General features: G+C 58.3%; 1 protein-coding gene across 1 annotated transcript; it reads right to left on the reverse strand.

The window, feature by feature from the left end:
* Positions 1–3,851: 3,851 nt before the first annotated feature.
* Positions 3,852–5,433, reverse strand: LOC142819076 (uncharacterized). Its single transcript, XM_075903460.1, has 2 exons — positions 4,573–5,433; positions 3,852–4,377 (listed from the first exon to the last, which is right to left on the reverse strand). The coding sequence occupies exons 1-2, from the start codon at positions 5,120–5,122 to the stop codon at positions 3,905–3,907; spliced, it is 1,023 nt and encodes a 340-aa protein (XP_075759575.1). The 5' UTR covers positions 5,123–5,433; the 3' UTR covers positions 3,852–3,904.
* Positions 5,434–15,468: the final 10,035 nt, after the last annotated feature.

A 15,468-nucleotide genomic window follows, 5' to 3' on the forward strand; every position in this document is an offset into this window, starting at 1 on the left:
CACCACGACTGGACACCTAACATAGCGAATGCCAATGAAAAGGGGGTACATTCAGAAGTTAAAACAGGAAAAGAGCAAGTTAAAAATGACTTATACAAGTTAGATGTCTGCAAGTCACCAGGGCCTGGTGAAATGTGTCCTAGAATACTCCAGGAGATGATTCTGGAGATATCTGAATCACTAGCTATGATCTTTGAAAAGACATGTACTACAGGAGAGATTCCAGAAGACTGGAAATGGCAAACACAGCACCCACCTATAAAGGGGGAAATAAGGACAACCCAGGGAATTACAGATCAGCCAGCTTAACTTCTGTACCAGGAAAGATAATGGAGCAATTAATTAAGGAATCCATTTGCAAGCATCTAGAAGATAATGTGATAAGAAACAGCCAGCATGGATTTGTCGTGAACAAATCATGTCAAATAACCTGATAGGATAACAAGCCTCGTGGATAAGAAGAAAGTGGAAGAAGTGGTGTATCTAGACTTCAGTAAGGTATTTGATATAGTTTTGCATGACCTTCTCACCAACAAACCAGGTGGGTGCATACCTGGCTGGAGAACCATTCTCAGAGAGCGGTTATCAATGGTTCACATCATGTCAGCTGGAAGGGCAGAACAAGTGGGGTTCTGCAGGAGTCTGGTTTGGGGCTGGTTCTGTTCAATATCTTCATCGACTATTTAGATACTGGCATGGCAAGTACTTTTGTAAAGTTTGCAGATGCTACCAGGCTGGGAGGGATTTCAAGTGCTTTGGAGGACAGGCTCAGAATTCAGAGTGATCTGGACAAACTGGAGAAATGGTCTGAGGGAAACAGGATGAAATCCAATAAAGACAAGTGCAAAGTGCTCCACGTAGGGGGAACAATCAGTTGCGCACATACCGAATGGGAAACGACTGTTGTAGACCTTAATTGAAAGGGCTAGATGTTAGGGCTTGCCGCTGGCCGCATCTGACCAGAAAAATTTGTTCTTGTCCCATGTCAGTCTACAGCGAAATAGAGCTCTCGGGGTTCTCTGTCTCAGAAGGGGAGTTTGGGGGCACGTGGCAAGGATACTCACGTGGGGGATGTGACGGCGCGTTGGGGGTCCCCCGTCTCCTGCACCCCGAAATGGCACAAACAGACTGCACCAGCCCCTTTCCCTAGGCTGTCTCCTCCATGCTCCCAGACAGCAACTAACCAACACTCTTCCAGCCCTGCCCCCCCCCCAGCCAGGGCAGCATTCCCTTTCCTTTGTTCCTCTCCATGGGGGGTGTCTGGCCATACCGGTTGAGAGATCCCTTTGCATAGTGACTCATCCTGTTGTGCTGGGTCGTGGTACCCACGGCAGCAGTGGGGGTTACCCCAGAGCCAGCAGCATAGAAACCAGCCAGGTTCCCCCACTACGTCACAGGGGACAATACCAATTCAGTACAATCTTGATTACAGTGAATGAAAGAGTAACAAATCAAAAGCGCAATTCTCAGAACCGAAGTCAGTTCTAGGCCTCCCTCTGGTAACACGACTAAGCTAAAGATTCCTCAGTGTAGCAGGCTCACATCCCTTCCTGCTTCAGGGGACGCAGGACCAGCCTCACTCCTGGCATGCCCGACGGAGTTGAAGGTCCAGACAGGTACAGTGGGGAGTGGCCAAGCTATGCTGTAGTTGGTAGAAAGGACCCCGCTGGCTTCACAGCATGGCTACGCGATAGGGCCTTCGCATCGCCTCATGCGGCCCAGCTGACCATGCCTGTATTGTATTTCCTCGCCCTAAGGAATCAAGGGGTACATGTACTCCCTAGGGGTACGTCTACACTACAGCGCTAGTTCGAACTAACTTAGTTCGAATTAGTTAATTCGAACTAAGCTAGTTCGAACTAGCGCATCTAGAACTAAAAACTAGTTCGAACTAGCGTTTTGCTAGTTCGAACTAGCGCGTCCACACTGATTGGACGCAGGGGGGCATTTAAGGGCAGCTGAAACCGGTTCTGGCAGGGCATCAGGTCAGCAGTTGCTTTGTGTGGCTGCTGTCTGAGGCTATCTGAGGCTCGTGCTTAAAGGGACCCCCCTGGACAGCCGGTTCTCAGCTTTCCCTGCTTGCTTGCCAACCTCGCCGAGGGACAGCAAAGCATCGGTCTCTGTGCCCGTCTGTGTCGGTGCTTCCCTTCGGGGGGGACCGCCGCAGGTGGCAACATGGAGCCACGGCTCGCCCTGCACCTTCTGGTGCACGTTCTGGACTTGCTGCTGCAAGCCTGCCACCAATGGCTCGAGGCTGCCTGGCACCACCTGGGGAACGTCAGCCCCCTGCCTCTCCACCTGGCCGTCCTGGGGGCCGTGGAGGAGCCGCGGCGGCGCCCCGGCACCGGCGTGCCCCGCCGCATCTGGCGTCTGGACACCAGCAGCGACTGGTGGGACCGCATCGTCCTGGAGCACTGGGACGACCGACAGTGGACCCAGAACTTTAGGATGAGGAGGGACACCTTCCTGGAGCTCTGCGAGTGGCTCGCCCCTGCCCTGCAAAGAAGGGACACTCGCATGAGGCCCGCCATCCCCCTCCAGAAGCGGGTGGCCATCGCCCTCTGGAAGCTCTCCACGCCGGACAGCTACCGATCCGTCGGGAACCAGTTCGGCGTGGGGAGATCCACTGTCGGAGCAGTGCTCATGCAGGTACGGCGCTCGTCGGCCACCGAGCCGGGGGGGAGGGGGGCTGCGAGGAGGGGATGGGCCACCCCAGGGACAAAGGGGGGGGCGGGAGGAGGCGAAGGCGCCCCGCACCGGAGAGGTCGGGCTGTCCCGGCCGTACTACACGCCGCCAGGGGGGTTGCTTCCGGGAGTGGGGCGCGGGGCACTGCCAGGGCACGCACGCTCCCAGCCACCCGGGCGCCCCACTGATTGACGCTTTGCTGTGTCTCTCTCCGCAGGTGGTCAAGGCCATCAACCGGGTGCTGCTCCGCAGGGTGGTCCGCCTCGCCGACCCGGACGCCGTCATCCGGGGATTCGGCGCCCTCGGCTTCCCCAACTGCGGGGGGGCCATCGACGGGACGCACATCCCCATCCGTGCCCCGGAACACCAGGCGTCCCGGTACGTCAACAGAAAGGGGTACTTCTCCGTCATCCTGCAGGCCGTGTGTGACCACCGGGGACAGTTCACGGACATCAATGTGGGCTGGTCCGGCAAAGCACACGACGCACGGGTGTACCGGAACTCCTCCGTGTGCCAGCGGCTGCAGGACGGGACCTTCTTCCCCGACCGCCACATCAGGGTCGGGGACGTGGACATGCCCGTCTGCCTGGTGGGGGATGCCGCCTACCCACTGCAGCCGTGGCTCATGAAGCCCTACACGGGGCACCTCAATCCCTCCCGCCAGGCCTTCAATAACAGGCTGAGCAGGGCCCGCATCGTGGTGGAGGGGGCCTTCGGGCGACTGAAAGCCCGCTTTCGATGCCTCCTCACCCGTCTGGACCTGGCCGAGCACAACATCCCTCCCGTGGTGGCGGCATGTTGTGTGCTCCACAATTTGTGTGAGCGGAAGGGGGAGGCTTTCTTGCCAGCCTGGATGGCTGAGGCTGACCGCATGGCTGGACACTACGGTCAGCCCCGCACCGCCGCCGTCCGGGAAGCCCAGCGGGGGGCCATCCGGATCCGGGAAGCCCTGCGGGAGAGCTTCCAGGTGGAGGAGGAGGAGGACTGACCTCTCCCTGCATGCCCCACCGGGGCCTTCTTCCACCCTACCCCCCCCTTCCCCTTTCCCCTCCCTATCTACTGTACAATAAAGACACCTGGTTTTCAAACAAAAACGTCTGTTTATTTCAGAGAACTGGGGTGGGGGAGGGAGGAATGAAGGTGGGAGAAGGGAGGGGGAAACCTGGGACAAGGGAGCTGGAAGGGGAGGGGAGGGAAGGGAGGAAGGGAAAGGAAAGCTCAGGGGTGGGAGTCCGGCTGCCTCTCCCGTCTCGCCACACTGCGGGTCCGGGGGCGTCGGTGGGGAATGGTTGTGGAGGGGGGGGCAGAGAGGACAGGGGGTGTGGAGGAAGCAGGAGCGGAAGCAGGAGGAGCAGGGGGAGCAGGGGGAGCAAGAGGGGGAGAAAGAGGGGGAGCAGGGGGAGCAAGAGGGGGAGCAAGAGGGGGAGCAGGGGGAGGAGGAAATGGAAAGCGGTCCAGCAGGCTCTGGAGGTGGCCTCGCAGGGCACGGCCCTGCTCCTCCAGGGCCTCCAGACTCCTCTGGCGCAGCCTGAGGTCCTCCTGGACCCAGTGGTCCTGGAGACGGAGCTGTCGGTCCAGGAACCGGAGATGCCGCCTCTGGTAGTCCTCCTGGTTCCTGGCTGTCCTGCTTGCCCGGGCGCGGGCGGCTGCTGCAGGCGGTGTGGTGCGCCCTGCAGGCCCCGGTGCTGCAGCTGTGGTGCAAGAAGACCAGCGGTCAATTACCCCAGGGGCCCAGGTGTGTGAAACCCAGCTCCCCTCTGCAAGGCCAGGGCCCCTGCAGGATCCCCAGCTGCTGCTCCGTGGTGGGCAAGGCCCAGGCGCACGGTCCCGGGGCTCCCTCTCGCCTCAGCCCCCCGTACACATAAGGGGAACACGAGGGTACTCACAGGTGGACGCCTCCCCGGCCTCTGATGATGCAGGCGAGCGGCTCTGTGGGGTGCCTCGGGGGTCCCGGGTCCTGGGAAGGCTGGCGGCAGGCTCCTGGCTCTCAGAGCCCTCCTCCTCCTCCTCCGTCTCCAGGAGCGGTCCCTCTGCCCCGGGGTCAATCACGTCCCGGGGGGCAGGGACGGCATGAGGCCCCAGGATGCGGTCCAGGGCATGGAAGTGGGGGCAGGCCTCCGGGTCAGCCCCTGGCAGGCAGGCCCGGGAGTAGGACTGCCGCAAGTCCTTAATTTTGCAGCGCACCTGCTCCCGGCTGCGCTGGTGGCCCCTGGCGGCCAGACTGGCAGCCATGCGTCCATAGACGGCCGCGTTCCGGTGGCTAGTGCGGAGATCGTGGACATTGGAGGCTTCCCCCCAAACCTCGATGAGGTCCACGATCTCCGCACTTGACCAGGCGGGCGCCCGCCTTTTGCGCCCCCGGGCAGGCTCCCGGGAGCCGCCAGGCTGGTCGTGGGGAGCAGTGGAGGGCTGGGAACCCTCGGATGGCTGGCTCATTGTGTGGCAGGTGCAGGCTGTGCAGGCACGGGTGCTTGCAGCCTTGCAACTGGCACAAAGTGAGTAGCCAGCCCGTGGCCCTTTAAGGGCTCCGGGGCCGGGAGGGGGGCAATAGAGTTTCCCTGGTGTTGGCCAGAGTGGCCACCAGGGAAACCTGGGAAGCCTTAGCCTCCCACTAGTTCGAACTAAAGGGCTACACAGCCCTTAGTTCGAACTAGCTAGTTCGAACTAGGCGTTAGTCCTCGTAAAATGAGGTTTACCTAGTTCGAACTAAGCGCTCCGTTAGTTCGAATTAAGTTCGAACTAACGGAGCGCTAGTGTAGCGCCTAGGAAAGTTAGTTCGAACTAACGTCCGTTAGTTCGAACTAACTTTGTAGTGTAGACATACCCTAGGTGAGTAGATAATGACGCTGAATATTACTGAGGGTTAGCTCATCTTGAAAGCGTGGCCTCTGGCCTTCCTTGCAGTTTCTCGGCCCTGCTGCCCGTGGCACGGTTACTGAGCAGTCCTCGCACGGGATGAATTGCCGTGGATCTAGGTCTATTCCCCCAGCCGGCTCCGGGGCAGCCGAGGAAGCTCTGTATCTAGGACAAAGGCCGCTTCTGCTAACATACCCGGCCAAGGGGCTGTAGCTGTTCATCCAAGAGACAGGCCTGTCAGTTCCCTGCATTGTGGCTCAATGCCACGTTTGGGTACAGGAGACCCGTGGGATTCATGGACTCCCTATTTGGATCCCCTTCCTGTCACGGCCTTGCCCTCTCCCCCTCCCACTGCACCCATCCCCAGGCCTGGGGGGGATGTAGCCTTGGTGGGGCCTGTTGCGGGGCAGCAGCAGTGGTCAGTCCCCCTCCTCCCCTTCTCTGCACTCGCCACGGTGGCTGGGAGCCACGGGGAACTCACCACGGCAGCCAGAAGCTGCAGGGTAATGAAGGACGCGCCCCCAATGTCTGCAGATTTGGCCATTGGCTGCGGTGTCAGGAACATGTGCATGGCGAGGGTATAGCAATGAATGAGTACGAATCAACCCATGAGAAGCCCGGTGTCTGCTATGGCAGGCAAGCGGCGAAACCCTATGGCCTACGCTGCCTAGGAAGGAGCACTGCAGGAGGGGATCTAGGGAGCCTAGTGGACCACAACTCGATAGGAGTCAACAGTGTGAGGGTACGTCTACACTACAGCGCTAGTTCGAACTAACTTAGTTCGAATTAGTTAATTCGAACTAAGCTAGTTCGAACTAGCGCATCTAGAACTAAAAACTAGTTCGAACTAGCGTTTTGCTAGTTCGAACTAGCGCGTCCACACTGATTGGACGCAGGGGGGCATTTAAGGGCAGCTGAAACCGGTTCTGGCAGGGCATCAGGTCAGCAGTTGCTTTGTGTGGCTGCTGTCTGAGGCTATCTGAGGCTCGTGCTTAAAGGGACCCCCCCTGGACAGCCGGTTCTCAGCTTTTCCTGCTTGCTTGCCAACCTCGCCGAGGGACAGCAAAGCGTCGGTCTCTGTGCCCGTCTGTGTCGGTGCTTCCCTTCGGGGGGGCCGCCGCAGGTGGCAACATGGAGCCACGGCTCGCCCTGCACCTTCTGGTGCACGTTCTGGACTTGCTGCTGCAAGCCTGCCAGCAATGGCTCGAGGCTGCCTGGCACCACCTGGGGAACGTCAGCCCCCTGCCTCTCCGCCTGGCCGCCCTGGGGGCCGTGGAGGAGCCGCGGCGGCGCCCCGGCACCGGTGTGCCCCGCCGCATCTGGCGTCTGGACACCAGCAGCGACTGGTGGGACCGCATCGTCCTGGAGCGCTGGGACGACCGACAGTGGACCCAGAACTTTAGGATGAGGAGGGACACCTTCCTGGAGCTCTGCGAGTGGCTCGCCCCTGCCCTGCAAAGAAGGGACACTCGCATGAGGCCCGCCATCCCCCTCCAGAAGCGGGTGGCCATCGCCCTCTGGAAGCTCTCCACGCCGGACAGCTACCGATCCGTCGGGAACCAGTTCGGCGTGGGGAGATCCACTGTCGGAGCAGTGCTCATGCAGGTACGGCGCTCGTCGGCCACCGAGCCGGGGGGGAGGGGGGCTGCGAGGAGGGGATGGGCCGCCCCAGGGACAAAGGGGGGGGCGGGAGGAGGCGAAAGCGCCCCGCACCGGAGGGGTCGGGCTGTCCCGGCCGTACTACACGCCGCCAGGGGGGTTGCTTCCGGGAGTGGGGCGCGGGGCACTGCCAGGGCACGCACGCTCCCAGCCACCCGGGCGCCCCACTGATTGACGCTTTGCTGTGTCTCTCTCCGCAGGTGGTCAAGGCCATCAACCGGGTGCTGCTCCGCAGGGTGGTCCGCCTCGCCAACCCGGATGCCGTCATCCGGGGATTCGGCGCCCTCGGCTTCCCCAACTGCGGGGGGGCCATCGACGGGACGCACATCCCCATCCGTGCCCCGGAACACCAGGCGTCCCGGTACGTGAACCGCAAGGGGTACTTCTCCGTCATCCTGCAGGCCGTATGTGACCACCGGGGACAGTTGACGGACATAAATGTGGGCTGGTCCGGCAAAGCACACGACGCCCGGGTGTACCGGAACTCCTCCGTGTGCCAGCGGCTGCAGGACGGGACCTTCTTCCCCGACCGCCACATCAGGGTCGGGGACGTGGACATGCCCGTCTGCCTGGTGGGGGATGCCGCCTACCCACTGCAGCCCTGGCTCATGAAGCCCTACACGGGACACCTCAATCCCTCCCGCCAGGCCTTCAATAACAGGCTGAGCAGGGCCCGCATCGTGGTGGAGGGGGCCTTCGGGCGACTGAAAGCCCGCTTTCGATGCCTCCTCACCCGTCTGGACCTGGCCGAGCACAACATCCCTCCCGTGGTGGCGGCATGTTGTGTGCTCCACAATTTGTGTGAGCGGAAGGGGGAGGCTTTCTTGCCAGCCTGGATGGCTGAGGCTGACCGCATGGCTGGACACTACGGTCAGCCCCGCACCGCCGCCGTCCGGGAAGCCCAGCGGGGGGCCATCCGGATCCGGGAAGCCCTGCGGGAGAGCTTCCAGGTGGAGGAGGAGGAGGACTGACCTCTCCCTGCATGCCCCACCGGGGCCTTCTTCCACCCTACCCCCCCCTTCCCCTTTCCCCTCCCTACCTACTGTCAAATAAAGACACCTGTTTTTCCAACAAAAACGTCTGTTTATTTCACAGAACTGGGGTGGGGGAGGGAGGAATGAAGGTGGGAGAAGGGAGGGGGAAACCTGGGACGAGGGAGCTGGAAGGGGAGGGGAGGGAAGGGAGGAAGGGAAAGGAAAGCTCAGGGGTGGGAGTCTGGGTGCCTCTCCCGTCTCGCCACACTGCGGGTCCGGGGGCGTCGGTGGGGAATGGTTGTGGAGGGGGCGGCAGAGAGGACAGGGGGTGTGGAGGAAGCAGGAGCGGAAGCAGGAGGAGCAGGAGGAGCAGGAGGAGCAAGAGGGGGAGCAGGAGGAGCAAGAGGGGGAGCAGGAGGAGCAAGAGGGGGAGCAAGAGGGGGAGCAGGGGGAGGAGGAAATGGAAAGCGGTCTAGCAGGCTCTGGAGGTGGCCTCGCAGGGCACGGCCCTGCTCCTCCAGGGCCTCCAGACTCCTCTGGCGCAGCCTGAGGTCCTCCTGGACCCAGTGGTCCTGGAGACGGAGCTGTCGGTCCAGGAACCGGAGATGCCGCCTCTGGTAGTCCTCCTGGTTCCTGGCTGTCCTGCTTGCCCGGGCGCGGGCGGCTGCTGCAGGCGGTGTGGTGCGCCCTGCAGTCCCCGGTGCTGCAGCTGTGGTGCAAGAAGACCAGCGGTCAATTACCCCAGGGGCCCAGGTGTGTGAAACCCAGCTCCCCTCTGCAAGGCCAGGGCCCCTGCAGGATCCCCAGCTGCTGCTCCGTGGTGGGCAAGGCCCAGGCGCACGGTCCCGGGGCTCCCTCTCGCCCCAGCCCCCCGTACACATAAGGGGAACACGAGGGTACTCACAGGTGGACGCCTCCCCGGCCTCTGATGATGCAGGCGAGCGGCTCTGTGGGGTGCCTCGGGGGTCCCGGGTCCTGGGAAGGCTGGCAGCAGGCTCCTGGCTCTCAGAGCCCTCTTGCTCCTCCTCGGTGTCCAGGAGCGGTCCCTCTGCCCCGGGGTCAATCACGTCCCGGGGGGCAGGGACGGCATGAGCCCCCAGGAGGCGGTCCAGGGCATGGAAGTGGGGGCAGGCCTCCGGGTCAGCCCCTGGCTGGCAGGCCCGGGAGTAGGACTGCCGCAAGTCCTTTATTTTGCAGCGCACCTGCTCCCGGCTGCGCTGGTGGCCCCTGGCGGCCAGGCTGGCAGCCATGCGTCCATAGACGGCCGCATTCCGGTGGCTAGTGCGGAGATCGTGGACATTGGAGGCTTCCCCCCAAACCTCGATGAGGTCCACGATCTCCGCACTTGACCAGGCGGGCGCCCGCCTTTTGCGCCCCCGGGCAGGCTCCTGGGAGCCGCCAGGCTGATCGTGGGGAGCAGTGGAGGGCTGGGAGCCCTCGGATGGCTGGCTCATTGTGTGGCAGGTGCAGGCTGTGCAGGCACGGGTGCTTGCAGCCTTGCAACTGGCACAAAGTGAGTAGCCAGCCCGTGGCCCTTTAAGGGCTCCGGGGCCGGGAGGGGGGCAATAGAGTTTCCCTGGTGTTGGCCAGAGTGGCCACCAGGGAAACCTGGGAAGCCTTAGCCTCCCACTAGTTCGAACTAAAGGGCTACACAGCCCTTAGTTCGAACTAGCTAGTTCGAACTAGGCGTTAGTCCTCGTAAAATGAGGTTTACCTAGTTCGAACTAAGCGCTCCGTTAGTTCGAATTAAGTTCGAACTAACGGAGCGCTAGTGTAGCGCATAGGAAAGTTAGTTCGAACTAACGTCCGTTAGTTCGAACTAACTTTCTAGTGTAGACATACCCTGAGACTGTTGCAAAGAAAGCAAACATCACTCTGGGATGTGTGAGCAGGAGCGTGTCCCGTTCTGGGAGCCACGATTCAAGAACGATGTGGAGAAATTGGAGAAGGTCCAGAGAAGAGCAACAAGGATGATGGAAGGTCTAGAGAACACGAGCGATGAGGGAAGGTTGAAAGAACTGGGCTCGTTTAGTTTGGAAAAGAGAAGACGGAGAGGGGACATGAGCAGTTTCAGGTATTGAAAAGGGTGTCACAAGGAGGAAGGGGAGGAATATTCTCCTTCACCTCTGAGGACTGGACAAGAAGCAACGGGCTTAAACTGCAGCCAAGGAGGTTTAGGTTGCACACGAGGAAAAAGTCCCTACCTGTCAGGGTGCTTAAATACTGGAATAAGTTGCCTCCGGAGGCTGGGGAATCTCCATCATTGGAGACTTTCAAGGGCAGGTTAGACAGACTTTTATCAGGGATGATCCAGGGTGCTTGGTCCTACCATGAGGACTTGAGCTTGCGAGGTCCCTCCTGGTTCTCTTCTCCGATTCGATGACAGATACGTTCGGAAGGTATGTAAGTTGGGGCCAGTCACTCGAAGCTGATAAATAATTTTCTGTCAGACTGAATATGCTTCTCTATTGGTCTGTCTACATGCAAATTGACTGTTGTGTACTTCTCCCTGAAAGCCTATTTAGATTCTGAGCCAAATGCTAATCAAATGATTGCAAAGTCTCCAGGGGAAATTCTAGACAGGAAAACACTAGCAGCAGGTTTATCTTGTTTGTATCAATGGATTCTTGGAGTACCGTAGCAGCGAAGAAGACAGACGGTGCATCTTCCCGCTGAGGAGGTTAAAGGAGGGTGTGATTCGTCTCATGATCAGATCGCAGCCAAGCTGAGTGTACCACACTGGAGCGAGCTTTTGCTCTCGATGGCATGACAGTGTCTTGTGACTTAAGGCCCATGTGGGCTGCTGAGGAGAATGAAGATCTGTGCACCTGGGTTTTAGATGCTGGGGCAGTGAAGTGCGGGGTGTCCTGTTCTGGGGATCAGTGTTATGCTGAACTAGGTAACAGGAGTTCTTGGCCAGTGTAGCTCTGAGGGACTGGCATGTGCAGTCGTCACTCAATGGAGCACGGGGGACGTGGGGGTTCATTCTGGGGTGCATTTGGCTCTGGGGACACGGATGACACAGGGAAATGTCCTAAAATATCCTGGACAAATTGTATGGAGTTAAGCTGGAGTATTTGGGGATTCCATTGCATTGGAAACACAAATGTAGATGTGCGGTGGGAGTGACTGAAGTTCTCCAAGGGGGAGGCAGAACCAGTGCAAACCCTGGGAAGCATTATGAGCTTCAGAGGACTCTTTGGAAACAAGGTTCAGACAAGGCTGAATTTTTCATCAGGCGGGTATCCTAGGAAATCTTTGGGGGAGGCAAATTACCCCCATCCACACCCAGCCTTTTGAAGCTGTGCCCTGAGGAGAGACCCGTTGTCTGCAGAGCCGTTACAGGCGGACAAGAGCAGAGGCCCAGACTGGGTAGAAGAGGGACTCTCAGTTTCAGGGGCAGATTGCTGTGACCACGGAAAAACTGTTTGGTGGAGGGAAAGACTGTTTACTGGCCAGAGCCCTTGTGGAGTTGGGGTGACCTCTAGTATCCTTAGGTGCATGCAGGGAGGTTCCCCTATTGTTTTCAGTTCTTTTCTCTATTATGCTCTTGCCTTACGAATACAAGTGCCTGCTTAAAAAGAGTTTTGTGGTACCGTAGGACCCGGGGCAAGTCCTCTGTTCATGGCCTTTGAGGAGCAAGCGAAGTAGAGGTGCTGGCCGGTTCAGGTAGTCTGGTGTGCTGGGCCATTCCCCGTGCAAGCCGGGGGCTGTACTGTCTGGACACTCCCCAGTCAGCAGGGCCGGAGATGCATGAGCCTTCCCCAGAGAGGTGATGGCTGGGAATCCAGATGCCTGCAAGGGACTTGCTGGACTCCAACGGGGGAACACAGGTGAGGGTGCCCTGAACGGCGGCAGGGGCCTTCTGAGGACTAGCCGCATGGAGCTCTCCGAATGCGACGTGGTGCAAGGGGCGGTGGGGAAGCCGAGTGCTTGGTGTCAGGCGATGGGGCTCTGGGGACGCGGGTTGCCACATATCGGACGAATGGATCTTTGGGGACACGGCCTGAACAAAACTCGATACCTCGATTTCAGAGTACGGGGGGTGGCAAGAACCGGATCAAGAGGAACAAACAGATTTTGTAGACCTGGATTTAAATCAGCTAGTTCACAGGCTCCCTGCCCGGTTTCGGCGCGAGTCTCACGACGTGGATTGTTGCTCTGGAGGCGGGAGCTGCTGGAAAGAGGTTGTTGCCTGTGCAGCGCTGCGGGCTCCTTTGCAATGAAGGCTTTTGCCATCAGTGGGGGCCTGGGGAACGTGGCCCCGGAACGGCCAGTGCTAGACAACGCGCCCCAGAGCCAGGTGTCCAGGGGGGTCGTTCCTGAGAGTTTGAAGCCAGTCCCGTGCGGTGGGGCTGGCGATACCGTGGAACCCGCCACGCAGCCGGCACATTGCTACGTGCAAGAGGACTGAGTGGATTATGAACTTGTTCCAAGGCTGTGGGGCTCCCCTTCTCCTTTGATTCACAGCTATGATTCCTCTGCAGCCGTGGCCTGGGTACACAGTGGAGTGGCCCAAGGTGTTCGGAGCATACTTAGACCTGTGACAATCCAGGCTCCTAACCTGCTCCTCCCGCACACCCACAGCCAAGCCCGGAGTCACCCTCCTGGCCACGTGCTTAGAGGTTGCATAGTATCTTAGGCTGAGAGTCAAGGCAAGGTTGGGCCAGTCACTGTCATTGCTACCTCCCCAAATGGCCTTGGGAAGCAGGACCCTGAGTCCCAGGCCTGCGCGGGGGAGGTCGTTCATTGTGCTTGTCGCTAATCTAATCCCACCTTGGCCAGGCGCACTGCCTCAATGTGCTTTGAAAATGTAGCAAATTGCTTCTTCTCGCTGGTTTTGTAATTGAAGATGCGAACCACACAGAGCAGGCAGAGTTGATGTGCATACAACACACACTCCTGTTCTTGAGAAAAGATACACAAACGTCAGTCTGGGCTGGCCTAGGTGTGCTTGGACCTGCCTCACCCATGGGAAGAATTGGCAAGCTTTTCAGGTCTGTTCCGGGGGGTTGGTTTCTCTCGTCTTCCAAAGGTTGATAGCTCTGGCTGTTAACTGGGGAACAAACTTTGTTTGAATTCGGCAGCTCTCCCACTCAACTTGTTATTAATGTTCCCTCTGTAATAATTCTCAATATGTTTCTCTTGCATTCAAAGAGCATGAGGAGAACCCTCCCTCAGCTAATTTAACTTCTATAAATTCCCAGAGCTGCCAGGGAAAGATTGTGTAGCCTGGCAGATAAAGCACCTGCCTCATATTTCAAAGGGCTAGAGATTAAATCTGGTTCAGGTTGGACTTTTATTAAAATTTCTGTTTACATTTTTTCCATCGGTGCAAGCAGAGAATAGAAAGAAAGAGAGAGAGAAATTAGAACACCTGCTCTAGAGCAATTCACACGCAGCAAGGGGCAGCCAGCGCTGGAGCCCACCTTAGTCAGTGGGCGGGAGAGAAATTAAGACCCTGCCTCGCAGTTCGTGGGCAGGGAATGGGCGCAGAATTGGCTCCACTTCCACAGAGAGCCGCCGAGTGCCTCTGAGCTGGCAAACCGAGTGCCGCAATTTACTAGGCCAGCATCAAATTCTGACCCTTGGAGCAAGTGGCTGGCTGCGTGAGGCAGGATTCTCTGCCTGGCTATGTCTACACTGGCGGGTTCTTGCGCAAGAACCCGCAGAGCGTCCGCGCGGCCAGCCCACTCTTGTGCAAGAAGAGTTACAGTAGAGCGTGGGAAGAGGGCTTCTTGAGCAAGAACTACGCTCTTTTCTAATGAGTGTAAGCCCTCTTGTGCAAGGGAGCAGTGTGGACGAGCGGCAGGGAATTCTCGCGCGAGAAAGCCCGATGGCTAAAATGGCAGCAGAGCTGTCTTGCGCAAGAGAGCGGCCACACCGCCATGGATGCTCTTGCACAAAAGCACACGGCCGTGTGACGTGTTCTTGCGCAAGAACCTGCCAGCGCAGACACAGCCCCTGTGTGCTCATGGGCAACACCGCTACACCCAGGCTGGGGCCGAATTCTAATCTGAAGGGCAATGGGAGTTTTGCCACTGATGCCAGTGGGGCAGGATTGGGCCTTAAATGCTGTGGTGACTATTTTCTTTCTAAAGTGAGTTTTCCTCCGAATCTGCATGTCTTTGACGGGGCAGAGCACAGGTTGGGCGTTGAGCCACTTAGTGTCTTGGTCCCTATCTGGTGAGGTCTATAAACATCCTCCTTGCCTTCTTCTCAGAGGGGCTGATTCCCTCTTACCCCTCCCCCCCCTCACCCCCAAACATGTTTTCTCTAGGAAAAATGGCTTTTGGCCAAAATGAACTTTTTTCTGGAAATGACAAGGGTTTTTTTTACAGAAACCTCTTGTGACGAGGTCAGGCCAGAGGGCTGCTCCAGAGGGGGTAAAAGGCAGCCCCAAAAGGCTTAAAGGCTGCTAATTAGGGGTAGAGGGCTGCAAGGCAATTAAGAGCAGCTGGTAAGGAGCCAGCCCAGGCAGACTGGGGCCAGTTGACTCCACTCCAGGCCTGGTGGAGGCCTTGAAAAGCCTCCCCAGTTAGAAGTGTGTGTGTGTGGGGGGGGGGGGACATCAAGAGTTAGAGAAAGATGGAGCACTAACAGCAACAGTTAGCGTTAGAGACGGGGGGGGGGGTCCCAGAAGGAGCAGCGGGGCTCCCTACCCCAGAAACCAGCTGCAAGCCCCACCCCAGACAAAGGGGGAAAGGCTGCCGGCCCAGATGCTGGCCAGGAAAAGGGGGACCCTTGCCACACTTGAGACTGTTTGTTTTCATTTCAATTTTCATAAACTGTTTGCATTTCAAACCAAACTCAGAGCTGTAGCTTGGGAGTTCTGTTCCACTGTCACTGATAAATGTGTGTCAAGTTTAACGGGAAAAAGCTTCTGTGCTCCACTTAGGAAGGAACAATCAGTTCCATACATACAAGATGGGAAGCGACTGTCTAGGAAGGAGCATGGCGGAAAGGGATCTAGGGGTCATAGTGGACCACAAGTTGAATATGAGTCAACAGTGTGATGCTGTTGCAAAAAAAGCAAATATGATTCTAGGTTGTATCAACAGGTGTGTTGTAAGCAAAACTCGTGAAGTCATTCTGCCGCTCTACTCTGCACTAGTTAGGCCTCAGCTGGAGTACTGTGTCCAGTTCTGGGCGCCACATTTCAAGAAAGATGTGGAGAAATTGGAAAGGGTACAGAGAAGAGCGACAAGAATGATTAAAGGTTTAGAGAACATGACCTATGAAGCCAGGCTTCATGAACTGGGCTTGTTTAGTTTGGAAAAAAGAAGATTAAGG

Source organism: Pelodiscus sinensis, chromosome 20 (assembly GCF_049634645.1).
Source record: "Pelodiscus sinensis isolate JC-2024 chromosome 20, ASM4963464v1, whole genome shotgun sequence".
Taxonomy (NCBI): Eukaryota; Metazoa; Chordata; order Testudines; family Trionychidae; genus Pelodiscus; species Pelodiscus sinensis.